The 13,898-nt window shown below is 42.1% G+C and overlaps 1 protein-coding gene across 3 annotated transcripts in view; it reads right to left on the bottom strand.

Moving 5' to 3' along the window:
- ALKBH3 (alkB homolog 3, alpha-ketoglutarate dependent dioxygenase) overlaps positions 1-11,640 on the bottom strand; it is a 47,611-nt gene extending 35,971 nt beyond the window's left edge. For all 3 annotated transcript variants that reach the window (XM_050758245.1, XM_050758243.1, XM_050758244.1), the window contains exons 1-7: positions 11,514-11,640; positions 9,715-9,863; positions 9,260-9,363; positions 8,427-8,461; positions 5,503-5,550; positions 2,324-2,427; positions 6-94 (exon numbers count right to left, since the gene is read on the bottom strand). In XM_050758245.1, coding sequence (XP_050614202.1) covers positions 6-94; positions 2,324-2,427; positions 5,503-5,550; positions 8,427-8,461; positions 9,260-9,363; positions 9,715-9,793 — 459 coding nt within the window. In that variant the 5' untranslated portion in view covers positions 9,794-9,863; positions 11,514-11,640. The remainder of the gene's footprint in view (positions 1-5; positions 95-2,323; positions 2,428-5,502; positions 5,551-8,426; positions 8,462-9,259; positions 9,364-9,714; positions 9,864-11,513) is intronic.
- Between the last annotated feature and the right edge of the window lie 2,258 nt (positions 11,641-13,898).

The following is a 13,898-nucleotide window of genomic DNA, read 5'->3' on the forward strand; positions in this document are numbered from 1 at the left end:
CATACGTGAGGATTTGGTTCCATAGTGATTCTTGAGTAAGTGTAAGGAAGTTCTCCATACCATGCTGTAAGTCTTGGTTGCTGATAAGTTATATCTAAGAAAGAAAATACAGGCCTTTGAAATGGTTTAATACTATTTAAGGTGTTACTACTGAGTGCCAACTCTGTGCCCTGCAATGCGCTATGAGAAATACAAAGGAAAAGTAAGAATAGGCTCTGACCCAAAGTTCCACCTTCACAGAAGATATGGGACTTGGCAAGTAGAATGAACAAGAGAAACCACTACGTTGGCAGACACTGCATGGGCAAAGGCTCTGAGATGAGATTGTGAGTGACTTGCTTGTATTAGTGATGACAGAAACAAGAGAGGGCAAAGAGTCACACTGGGGAACAGTGGGGCTCAGACTAGGGACAGTCTCAAAAAGCAGAATATGGAGCCTGAACTCCTGCCTGCAGAAGTTTATGGTACCAACATCCATATGAGAAACAAGATAAACTGCTCATTCATGTGTCCAACGTTGTGTAAACCTTTTTGATTCAAAGGAGGAAAAAGTGTCCTGACCAACTGTAGCATGCAGTTGATTTTCGTCAGAAGGCTTTGATGTTCCAATTTATAGAAGCAGTTATCCATAGATCTACTCTTTTTCCCACTACTGGTATAACCACAACAATAAGAACAATAATAGTAATAGCAGCAGCTAATACTCACTGAAGGCTTACTACGTACCAGGCAATCTTGTGTTATCTCATTTTATTAACACAGCAACCTTATAAGGTAGACAATATTATTTGTTTAATTTTACAGATAAGAAAACCAGGGATCAGAGAGTTACTTAACTGTAATTTGCTTAAAATTAACAACTACTTTGAATGAAAGAGCCAACAATCAAAGCCATGTCTGTCACCAAAAGCCCTGCTGCAGAAACTGCGGGAGTTGAGAGAAGGCTGTCCTGAAGGCTGAGAGGAAGCTGACTCCCATTCTGAAGCATGAGTAACAAAAATGAAGCCAGTACAGTCGGCCCTTCGTATCTGTGGGTTCCACATTCACCATGATCAAAAATACTCAAACCATGGATCAAACACACACACACAAAATACATAAAAATTAAAAATAACAATACTATGGATGAAAAATACTCAAAAAATATATAAAAATTAAAAATAACAATACCACAATAAAAACAGTATAACAACTATTTACATATCACTTACATTGTATTAGGTATTATAATGATTTAAAGGATACTAGAGGACGTGCATAGGTTATATGCACATACTATGATAGTTTTGTTTTTTTTTTTTTCCCGAGATGGAGTCTCGCTCTATTGCCAGGCCAGAGTGCAGTGGCGCGATCTTGGCTCACTGCAACCTCCGCCTCCTGGATTCAAGCAATTCTCTTGCCTCAGCCTCCCGGAGCAGCTGGGACTACAGGTGCACACCACCATGCCCGGCTAATTTTTGTATTTTTAGTAGAGATGGGGTTTCACCATGTTGGCCAGGATGGTCTCGATCTCCTGACCTCGTGATCCACCTGCCTCGGCCTCCCAAAGTGCTGGGATTACAGGTGTGAGCCACCACGCCCAGCCACTATGATAGTTTTTATAAAAGGATTTGAGCATACATGAATCCTGGAACCAATCCCCTGTGGATACTGAGGGACAACTATATATACTTTGCCTCTTTACAGAAAATTTACATTCACTCAATGTGCCAGAAAGAAAATTCTATGCTAGAGCACAGACGCCCCCCAGTGACCACCTGTGGTATAACAGGCACTGTTGGCTTGTGGATGCCCACAGAGATTCAGGTTCCAACTCAGGTAACAAACTGCTGTGTCACTTTTACAAGCTCAGGAGAGTACAGATGCTGAAGCTAGAGGAGATTGGACTCTTCTGGTGAAAGTTAAAGAAGAATGCAAAGTCAGCAAGGAGTGTGAAAGAATGTATGCAAAATGGGATCAGAAAAAAAGAAAGCTCTATAAGTTTCTATGAAGTAAAACGTTGGCACCATTTGAAGCAACAGTCAGTGAACAAACACAAAAGGAAGTAAGTATATCAGCCATAGTTCAGCCAACCAAATTTCCTTTGGTTCCTGAACTCTCACCTCTATCCTCTTGCCATGTTCTCTCTGATCTCTGGGCCTTCCACCTGCTGTTTCTCCTCCCTGGAATACTTTTCCCTGTCCTTTCTGGCTAATTCTACTTTCTTAGGATCTCAGGTTTTGAATTTCTGTTTAAGACTAGCTAAGTAGAGGCGATGGTATTAGGAAACATTCCAGAGAGGGAGAACACGCAGCACCAACTGTGACCTCTGGGATCTACTTACCCTCTCTGATGCCGGTCCTCTGTTTCCAGGGAACATCTTGACAAAGCTGTTCCAATATCCAGTCAGCTTCTTTTACATCAACAAAGCCAGGATACAAACAGACCCTGGGTGTAGAATGAACCATTGTTAACCAAAGAACATGGTTAGACTCTAAACGTTAGTGGAAACAGTTAATCTGGATGCAGCCTCCAATGGGTAGATGAAATCATCTTACCACAGCTCCCACAGCAAGCAGAGCCTAACATCACCCAGGTCATGAGGCGCCATATGTAAAATAAGCTCCTTTCATGTTGGGACAAATAAAAGAGGCAATGAAGGATAAATGGATGATAGGTAAGGGCTTTTATAGATCATAATTCAAACACTACTCCAGTACTGCTTAGCTGTGAAGCCCTGGGCAAGTTACTAAACCTCTCTGAACTTTGGTTTTCTCATCTGTAACCTGAGATGACATCAACCTCATAGGTTCACTGTAAAGAGTAAATAGAATAAGGCTGGGTGCAGTGGCTCATGCCTGTAATCTCAGCACTTTGGGAGGCTGAGGCAGGTGGATCACCTGAGGTCAGGAGTTCAAGACCAGTCTGACCAACATGGTGAAACCCCGTGTCGACCAAAAATACAAAATTAGCTGGGTGTGGTGGTGCACACCTGTAGTTCCAGCTACTTGGAAGGCTGAGGCAGGAGAATCACTTGAATCCGGGGGCGGAGGTTGCAGTAAGCCAAGATCACACCATTGCACTCCAACCTGGGCTATAAGAGCAAAACTCCGTTTCAAAAAAAAAAGAGTAACTAATAAAATGCCTGGCCCTGTTTTATTTAAACAATTGGTAGTCTTCTGAGACTACACTAATTCTAGGGAAAGCTAGAGCTCATTATGACTGTATCAAAATAAACACAGCTAATGAGGGTTCTTTCTCCCACTGAATATGTGTTTACTTCAACAATGCCAACTCAGCTCAAAATAATTTTGGATATCTTTCTTAAGACATCTTCTGAAAGCCCACGGAAGATTCTCTTAAACTGCCTTGGTAGCAAATCTTCACTCTTTGAAGGTGCATCTGATTTTCTGAAAGAGCCAAAGCTTACCTGAAGCCATACCTAGTTAACAGTAAGATATGACCAAAATGATAAAACTGGTTTGAGTGACTTGCTTTAAAAGAAAAGTTCCAAAAAGGGTTATAACCATGGCAGAGCCATTGTTCCAGCAGAAGCTCTTAAGAAATTCATTTAGGGCCGGGCGCGGTGGCTCACGCCTGTTAATCCCAGCACTTTGATCCACCCGAGGCGGGTGGATCACGAGGTCAGGAGATCAAGACCATCCTGGCTAACACAGTGAAACCCTGTCTTTACTAAAAATACAAAAAATTAGCCGGGCGTGATGGGGGGCGCCTGTAGTCCCAGCTACTTGAGAGGCTGAGGCAGGAGAATGGTGTGAACCCCAGAGGTGGAGCCTGCAGTGAGCCGAGATCGCACCACTGCATTCCAGCCTGGGGGACAGAGAGAGACTCCGTCTCAAAAAAAACCAAAAAAACAAAAAAACAAAAAAAAAAGAAATTCATTTAGATGTGTAAGTTCTGAGACATTATATTTGTTTTAAATGTCTCATTATTTTATTACAATTAGTATACTCAAGCATTAAGGTGATTTTAATGTTTCAATGTTTTTAAATGTTTTTAAAACAATGACTAATGCCTAATATACCCTAAATAGTATATGTTTAACTACTGAAATCTACCCTAGGCCAGGTATGGTGGCTCACGCCTGTAATCCCAACACTTTGGGAGGCCAAGGTGGGCAGATCACTTGAGCCCAGGAGTTCAAGGCCAGCCTGGGCAATATGATGAAACCCCATCACTACCAAAAAAAAAAATACAAAAATTAGCCAGGTGTGGTGGCACACACCTGTAGTCCCAGCTACTCAGACACTGAAGTGGGAGGGTGGCTTGAGCCCAGGAGGCAGAGGTTGCAGTGAGCCGAGATCGTGCCACTGCACCCTAGACTGGGCGACAGAGCCAGACTCTGTTTCAAAAACAAAAAGACAACAAAAAAAGAAATTTACCCTAGTGTAGGAATATGTAATATTATATTCAATAATATATAATATGTAATACACATGAAATACAATAATAATATAACGTAGCACTCACAGCACCTAAGTCCAGGCTAGACCCAACTCTAATATCAAGTTACTATGTGGCATTAAGAAAAAATATTCAGGCCAGGCACGGTGGCTCACACCTGTAATCCCAGCACATTGGGAGGCTGAGGCAGGTGGATTAGCTGAGGTCAGGAGTTGAGACCAGCCTGACCAACATGGTGAAATCCCGTCTCTACTAAAAATACAAAAAAATTAGCTGGGCTTGGTGACACATGCCTGTAATCCCAGCTACTTGGGAGGCTGAGGCAGGAGAATCTCTTGAACCTAGGAGGCGGAGGTTGCAGTGAGCCGGGACAGCACCATTGCACTCCAGCCTGGGCTAACAAGAGCAAAACTCTGTCTTGAAAAGAAAAAAGAAAAAATATTCAATCTTCCTAGGTCTCATTTCCTCATCTAAAAAACTGGGGAAGTAATAGCTATGATATCTGACAGAAAGATTTGGAACTATATCTGAAAATGTTTTGATGCTAGAAATATTATATAAAAAGGAGATACTATCAAATTTTTGCCCCCCAAGAATTTAAGGGGCAGAAGTTACCTATTTGCAACAAGGGAGTAGACTTTTTTAAACTTTAAGTTTGGGGTACATGTGCAGGTTTGTTATATAGGTATGCTTGTGTCATAGGGGTTTGTTGTACAGATTATTTCATCATGCAGGTGTTAAGCGTAGTGCCCATTAGTTATTTTTCCTGTTCCTCTCCCTCCTCCCACCCTCCACCCTCCGACAAGCCCCAGTGTCTATTGTTCCCCTCTATGTGTCCCTGTGTTCTCAACATTTGGCTCCCACTTACAAGTGAGAACATGCAGTATTTGGTTTTCTGTTCCCACGTTAGTTTACTGAGGATAAAGGTCTCTAGCTCCGTCCATGTTCCTGCAAAGGACATGCTTTCATTCCTTTTAATGGCTGCATAGTATTCCATAATGTATATGTACCACATTTCCTTTATCTAGGGGAGTAAACTATTTTAAGAGACTATAACTCAGTGATAATGACAGTCACTTCTTGTGAGGATTCGCTTACCTAGATACACCTGTGGGTGACAGGCTGATTTCATACACACCCTCTCTGCTAAAGAAACAAAGGAAACAGACTTGTTAGTTTGAAGCAAAACAATATGCTCTACCCAGTGAAGAGTTATCCTTCCTAACTGCCAAAGTCCTGGCTCACCAAAGTCATTTAATTATGAGAGAGGCATAATCTCCACCTTCTTCTACCACTGAGATAAAGGGCAAGATCATGGTATATCATTAATGACACTGGGAATGGAACTGTGACAGGATCAGGCCATGGACACAAAAACTGGGATAAAATCAATTCTGATTCTACCTCTTTTATTCTACCCATAATTGAGGCAGATATGGTCCAGGAATCTATTGCCCAAAGAGGGGTCAAATAGAGCACTGCTCTGGAGAATGTGGAATAGGGGATACATTTAACAGGCAGCAAGCACATCTCAGGGCTCTGGGCTTCTGTTGCTTTCAAAAATATACATCTGATGAGGTTCCTCTTCTGATTAAAATCCTCCAATGGCACCCCAAAACTGCATTCAAGGTCCTCATAATGCAGCTCTATCTTCTGACAGCTCCCATAAACTCATCATCCTCTAGCAGCAATCAACTGCTTGGAATCTCCTGAATACACTACTATGTTTCTAACTCCATGTTTTTCAATATGCTGGAATGCCAACCCATCAACCAGCACCCCCAAACCAATCCACCTTCGGTTATGGTCTAGTGGAAAACTCTAATTCACCTTTCAAAAATCCTGGCTTCAGCATCACCTCTTTTAAATTTTTCCTGACCTTTAATCCAGGCAAATAATATTAACCTCTCATCCTCTGTGTTACCACTAGACCTTAGATACAGTCTATTTTTTCATGATGTACAAGATTACAATTTATCTGATTAAATGTCTATTTCATTTACTAGACAGTGGAGTCCTGAGGTGCAAAGAATAGGTAGGTTATTGTTTCCCAGTGTCTGCACATAGCAGATGGGCAATAAAGGTTTACTGAATTTAATCAAATGTGAAAATGTATAAAGCTGTTGCAGAACTGCCAGGTGGTGAGGCCCATAATGAGAAAAGTGACACAGACTGGATAGGTATATCAAGACAATTGTGTCAGATCCTTCTGAGAGAGAGATACGTTATAGAGAATAATGCGAAGGGGCACTTTTCACATCACCTTCTGTCATGGGAGTTAGTGGTTCATGATCTGAGCTAGGCTTTTAAGTAGATGTATGAGTGCCTTTCAGTCAAAATGTAGGCATAGCTGTCACACATATTTACTACATTTTCTACATGCATTGTCTATAAAGTTTCCGAGTATACAGAGAACACAGTGTTTCAATATGATATATTTTTGGCCCACATTCAGAAATGGCTCACGAAGACATTTCCAGCTTTTTTTTTTTTTAACCTAGCAAACTTTAGATAACCAGAATTAACAGATTCCAGGACCAAGTAGGAATGAGTTCTGTCCTTTTTCTCTGACAATTGCCAGTTTTGGGTGGGCCAAATGTCACATCTGTAGCTTACAACATGTTTCATGGTTTTGTTTATTCTCCTTATCACCAATGAAGCCACTAACACACTTTTTTTTTTAAAAACAACCAAGGCCTGGCATGGTAGCTCATCCCTGCAATATCAGCACTTTGGGAGGCTGAGGTGGGAGGATCATTTGAGCCCAGGAATTCGAGACCAGCCCAGGCAACATAGGGAGATCTCATCTCTACAAAAAATTTTTTAAAAAATGAGCAAAGCATGGCGGTGTGCGCCTGTGGGCCCAGCTACTCGGGAGGCTGAGGTGGGAGGATCACTTGAGCCTAGAAGATGGAGGCTACAGTGAGTTTTGATTATGCCACTACACTCCAGCCTAACAGAGTGACAGCCTGTTCCAAAAAACTAAAAAATAATAAACAACCAAAGACTATTGGAACTAGCTTGTGACTTTTTCTAATATATACAAGCCAATCTGCAAGCAGTCAAACAGCATAACAAACAGATTGATCATGGGCAAGAACATTTATCTAATGTTAATTTGCTAAGATAAAAGAATAGTTTCTACTGACAATTTATCTACATCAGATGAAAGCTGACAAGCATAAAAAGAGGAGTCAAAGCATCTCTCACTAACTTTGGACAAGAACATTTAGACACAGATCAATATAAGAAGAATGTTTACTACCATTTAAACTGTTCTGGAATAATTACATGGTTTTTTTTTTTTTTTTTTTTTTTTTTTTTGAGACGGAGTCTCGCTCTGTCGCCCAGGCTGGAGTGCAGTGGTGCGATCTCGGCTCACTGCAAGCTCCGCCTCCCGGGTTCACGCCATTCTCCTGCCTCAGCCTCCCGAGTAGCTGGGACTACAGGCGCCCGCAACCGCGCCCGGCTAATTTTTTGTATTTTTAGTAGAGACGGGGTTTCACCGTGGTCTCGATCTCCTGACCTTGTGATCCGCCCGCCTCGGCCTCCCAAAGTGCTGGGATTACAGGCGTGAGCCACCGCGCCCGGCCTACATGGTTTTAATAAATGGACTGTAAGCTCATCTACAGCACTAGCAGCTTTCACAGCATTGCTAGTAAAATGGCAATTAATGGCTTCTCAAAGAACCATGCTTCAATGACTCAGGAAAAATCCCTCTCTGTCTCTGCCTGAGAGGTTTAGCTTACTGTCTACCGATATCAGTGAAATAGGGCCAGGAAATCTACACGAGTCAAAGTTTAACATATGGCTATCTTTGTTGCATTTTCCATACCATCAGCAAATTCAGAAAGTCTTCTCAAAAGATCAAGTTTAAAGACATTTGAGATGGGAATATCCCAGACTAAAATTAAGACACTTATTGGGCCATTCTCTTCCAGAGAGAAAAAACAGTAAGGAAAGATTCCAGTCTCTTCATTTCACTGTGGGCAACAATTACAGGAAGACAGCAAATTACTTACTCAATCACTCGTGGCTCGGGAGCTCTACGTACTACCTGCAAGGAAATAGGCGGATCTTACTTCTGGAATGTTCTTAATCCTCACAGATACTGACTTACCATATCTTCCCATTTCTGGTCAAAATAAAGTTAAAAACTATCTCTTTTCTATTCCAACTTCTCACTAACCCACCAGGATCCTTGTCTCTGCTCTTCTTAAAACTACTTCACATTTGCTAGTAGACGGTAAAAGAAGATACAATTATTAATAGAATAAATTTTCCTAGCAGCCAGCAGCTCTGGAAAAATCTTGACAATAATCTTTTTTAAAATAGGAAATATGCTATAAAATAAGGAGTTTCAATAATTATTTATAGAGTTGTTACTGTGGCAAGATACCCAACTTTTTAACTTTTCCACATTATTAAAAAGTAAATCTTCACTGTTTCTTACATTTTTCCTCATGGGAAAAAAGGGCTAAAAAATCAGGCATTTTGCTGTAATAACTGAAATTTTAATCTAATTCCAAAGACGTTGAAGTGCAACAGCACTGAAGACAGCACAGTCTTAGAACTGCTGGAGCTCAAATAACAAATGCAAGCAGGCTCTCATTATGGTGTAACCTCCTTGCCAAAAATACGGGAATAACATGTGACCATAAACTAGAAGCAGACTACGAAGAATCCCCAGACATAGAAAGGAACTGAAATACTCTGCATTTCATTATTATTATAGTTCTTCTGCTCTGCTATTAGTGAATTTATTCAGTCATTATTTATTTGAGTGTCCACTGTGTGAATATCACTTTTTAAAGCAAATTTTTGTCACTATTGAAGAAAAAAACCAAGAATTTACCTGCTGAGGTTCTTTGAACACAAACTCTCTGTCAGAGAGATGATGCTCTTTGTTCTTCCAGGTCTGGCCAGGCTTCTGGTAGAGATGGCTCTTAGCAGTGGTAGCTGAAGCAAGAGAGGGGACAGCCTCAAACCAGGGGAAAGTCTGTTCTCAGCACCTTCTACAGAGCAAGGGCCAACAAAGCCCACTTGGAGATGATCTCTATAACATGTAGAAACTAACTGGTAAAGTCAACAGAAGACACTGAAAGGTTTGAGGGTGTGGACTAAATATGAGGAACACTAAAGACCCACCCTTAGCTCACCATCCACAAAACAGACAACATTTCAGCCACATTTAAACAATTCCTTGACATCAATTGAAATGGAAGTCCATTATAAACCAAAAGGATATAAATAAAAGAGAATGAGAGTTGTCCATATCCACACACACACAAAATCCCTACAGATTCTTGCCTGGCTGAGCAATGGCCTGGCTCTTAGCAGGGGCAGCCCAGGCTCCCTGAACTCGAGCTCGCCGTCTTTTTTCCTCCATGTTGACCAAAAAGGCTTCTGCTCCGAGCTTTTGGAAGATTTTGTTTCTGCTTCAAACTACTCCATGGTATCTGTTTATTAAAACAAAACAGTGGTTTTAGTTACGATTGTGAACAATTACTCCTAAGGCATAATTAATTTCAGGTAGAAGACTCTCAACAGCAATACAGCCTCTATGTAAAATAAGTTTCTGTCATCGCAGCATTTCAATCAAGAAGCCTAAGTCATTTGGGGCTGCTGGCTTTAGCATTTACCTTTTGTAATCTTATTATAGTACTTTTGTTTCTTTCACAAGAAAGTGCATTTTAAGAAATTCTAAAATCAGGACCTATCACAAACCACATTCCTCTTAATATTCCCCAAGAGTAGAATATAAGGAAATTGTACTATTCCCATTTTCACCTACATGGACATTGAGAAATAGGCTAAGACTGTTTCCAGGCATATATTGCATTATCACCAGCTGCATCAAACTTCCCTGGAAGTTTGTTCAAAACACCTACGGTCCACCTCCAGAAAATCTGATTTAGGATGGATACAGGTATTTGTCTTTAAAACAAGCAATGTAAGATTTGACACTATACAGGTATGTATGTGGACCGCAAAGTTTAGTGATGTACCCAAAGTCACTCAGGAAATCAACGATAGATAGATTAACATTCAACTTTTATTAAATTCCTGTCTCCAGCTAACTGATAAGTCCACCTCATAATGGCTAATAATACTAATTTGACAGTTGTACCAGTAAGTTTAGCCTACAGCAAATACAGAAGCACGTACTGCTACCAAAACAACAAGGAAATTCAAGCCACATGTTCCAAATCTGTAATCTATTTCTTAATGCTTCTACCTAAGAAAGCTTCACACCTCAAGTTCTCAAAGGTAAAAGCTCGTTTTATATTAATAGCTTGCTTAGCCTATAGATTTCCAGGTCCCATCTCCCACCTCGTCTGACTCAGTAGAGCTGAGCCAGGTCCAGGAATCTGTGTATTTCACGAGTTCCCCCAGGTGATAAGCATGTAATTCATTTCATTTAATAGGTGGGGAGACCACAGAGGCTGCCATCTGCCCAGAAGAGTTAATGACAATCAAATACCAATTCTTCAATCCCAGAAGCTCCCGTTTGACATGTTCTCTCACTTGAGGCCCTAAAAGCGTAACACAATTACCTACAATCCCCGCAGAGGATACAACTTGCTCACCTTCTTGCTCCGTTCACTCGGGAGCCATATGTTATTTGTCAGGGAACAACTGTCGAAAATACAGATTCCAGAGCCCCATCCCAGACCTACTCAACTTGAAGAGTCCCAGAATTTGTTACCTAACGCCACCCTCAACCCAGGAGTTCTTAATGCACACAGAGCTTGAGAACCAGTGCTGTAAAGGACAAGGACTCTGGCGCCAGCCAGAACTCGCTTTGAATCCAGATCTGTCACTTCCCAGCTGCTAGGCCCACAACAAATGACTGCACCTTTCTGAACCCCAGTTTTTCCTCAGTAAACAGGGAGTCACTTTCTGCACGGTTGAGGTGCAGACTAAGCGAGCTCCGCAGGTGGGAGAGCTTGGTCCTGGCTAAGGGTACTTCCTTTTCCTAATTTAGATCCTTCTCTTCCAGGAGACCTAGAATGAGGCCCCGGAGGTCGCCCGGGAAGAGACTTCAGGGGTGGTCCTCACACCCCCAGCCCCGCGCACCCAGCAGTAAGTCGGAAACGCGCACTTACGGGCAGAGCCGGGCGCGCCAGTCCAAACCCGCTAGGACTTGGGGCACCCCTCGTAGCCAGGTACCCACTCCGCAGTCTGTGGTCGGAACCTTAAGAGTGAAGCACCGACTCCAGCAACTCCCAATTACAGGCCGCGGCGTCAGGCACTTCCTCTCGACGTTACGCAGCGCCGCCGCTACTTCCGGTGCACCGTCCTCAGTCCGGGTAGTCCCACATCCCCCGCGCCTGAAGGGCCTAATCACCGAAGACGCTGATGAGGGATAGGGGTTGCAGCGGACAGGGATTGACAGTGCGGTGGAGCGGTGTGAAGGGGTCGGGGTTTGGCAAAGATGGAAGTGAAGGCGTGTCTCCTACGTGAGTTCCTCGAAACTGGAGATGTTTAAGCATCGGCATCTTTGTGGCAAAAAGAGCGACCGGGTCCCTGCGGGGCTAGATAAAGGGAGAGGAGTTTAGGGGACCTGGTTATAATGTGCTAGGCAAAAGGATTTGCATTTTATCCTAAAAGTCACGGAGAGCCTGAGATGAGCCTCCTTTGTGTTCCTATTGCAGCCTGTGCATGCCTCCGAACACAGAATTTACAGCAGGGCATAGGACCACGCCTTAATTCGCCTTGGCTCTCTCCAGTGCTAAGCAAATTTTGCTTGAGTGAACAGACCTACTTTTTGGTCCAGACACCACCATTTACTAGGTGTATAATCTAGGGCAAGTACTCTGCCTCTGTTAAATGGGTATCGCTCTAGTTGGGAGGATTAAGTGAGATAATGCATTTAAAGAATATAGCACAATGCCTGGAACACAACAAAAACTCAAAAAAATGAAAAAGAGCTCACCCCATTTGAGCTCATGAGAAACATCTTTAAAGTGGTCATGTTAAACCATGTACTTTACAGTATGAAAATAGCAAAAGTAGCACTGAATTGACTGTTTTATGCAAGTCATTATCTAAGATCTGCCAAAGTATAGTCACTGTGGAAATCTTTAAAATAAGCCTGGTATGAGTGTTTACCTGCAGGAAGCTCATTACAGGTACACCTCATTAATGTACCTATATTGTTGCTACTATCAAATCCAATTTCACAGCACTCATTATTATTTGTTATACTTTGTGACACTGAAGGAAAAAATGATTTATCCTAGAGCTGAAAGAAGAGAAAATGCTAAGGCTAGATTACAGTTTTTTTCCCCCATCAACTAATTTGTCAGTGTCTGCTTCTGGCTCAGGAACTTTGGCTGTATCTTCTAAAAGATGTCATTTCTTTCTTTTCAATGATTGTTGAAAGAAGACAAAGAAGTCTGGATTGAGGAGTTCCTAAAAGTAGTGATTAACACCTCTTCAGCCTCTAAGTAGTGTATTTCTCAAAAATCAATCCATGATTTACTTGCATCTGAAATCATCGCTTTTTTTTTTTTCCAGAATCACCTGCGTTTTTAACAAATACCCAAGTGATTCTGGTGCACAAAATTTTTGAAAACCTCTAGGACTCATGTAGAAAGACAAATTGTTCTGGTTTGAATGGGCCTGAGGAGTTTCCCAGGACACAGGACTTTAAGTGCTAAAGCCAGGACAGTCCTGGGCAAACTGAGATGGTTGGTTACCCTAGACAATGCGAGTATATAGTATTAGATGTTCTTAATGGTCTTGGCATTCTCATTAGGGTCTTGATTTTCTTATTTCTATTTGTAGTATTTGGGTTTTTATCAGGAGTTGGTGATAGAGACCATGGGAGAAGGAATGACGGCGAAGTGTGTTGCCAGTTTTCAACCTATTGAGTCTCTATTCCAAATCCACCCTTCACTACCCTGCTTGCAATATTGGAAGGTTTCTCCCTTGCCTTTTGGTTCAATGGGCAGTAAGCTTCATCAGTGGAGGGTGCTGGAGGAACTTTAGAGGAGGAAGGAGCTCTTTTTGTCTGGTTCCAGTGTGCTCCTCTCAGCTGGCTCTTTTGTGCACAGTGGCCCACAGTGTTTGACTACTCCATGTGGGCTGAATTACAAGGTTAGTTTCTCTTGTGAAAGTTAAGGCATCAATTGGGAAGGAATGGAATCCCAAAATTTGAAATAAGCACTCTGCTTAGACCCAGATAACAAACAGTCTTGAACACCCACATCACTCTGAGTCTTCCTTGGCAGTGGAAGTAGCTTGCCCTCCCAAGTCTGAGGAGACTAGTCATTCTTTGCTTGAAGACACTGCTATGCCCTCAGTTGGGGCAGATGACTTCAAAAGGGAAGCTCATTCTCTACAAGACCTGCCAGAATTTACTTCCCATTCTTCTGCCCCATTGCCACTAGACCCTAACTAGGTTCAAACCTCATTAATGTTCCAGGTAGGCTGGTACACACTATGATCTAGGATAAAACAGTTTGCACGCTGAAAGAATTATACTA

Source organism: Macaca thibetana, chromosome 14 (genome assembly GCF_024542745.1).
Source record: "Macaca thibetana thibetana isolate TM-01 chromosome 14, ASM2454274v1, whole genome shotgun sequence".
Taxonomy (NCBI): Eukaryota; Metazoa; Chordata; class Mammalia; order Primates; family Cercopithecidae; genus Macaca; species Macaca thibetana.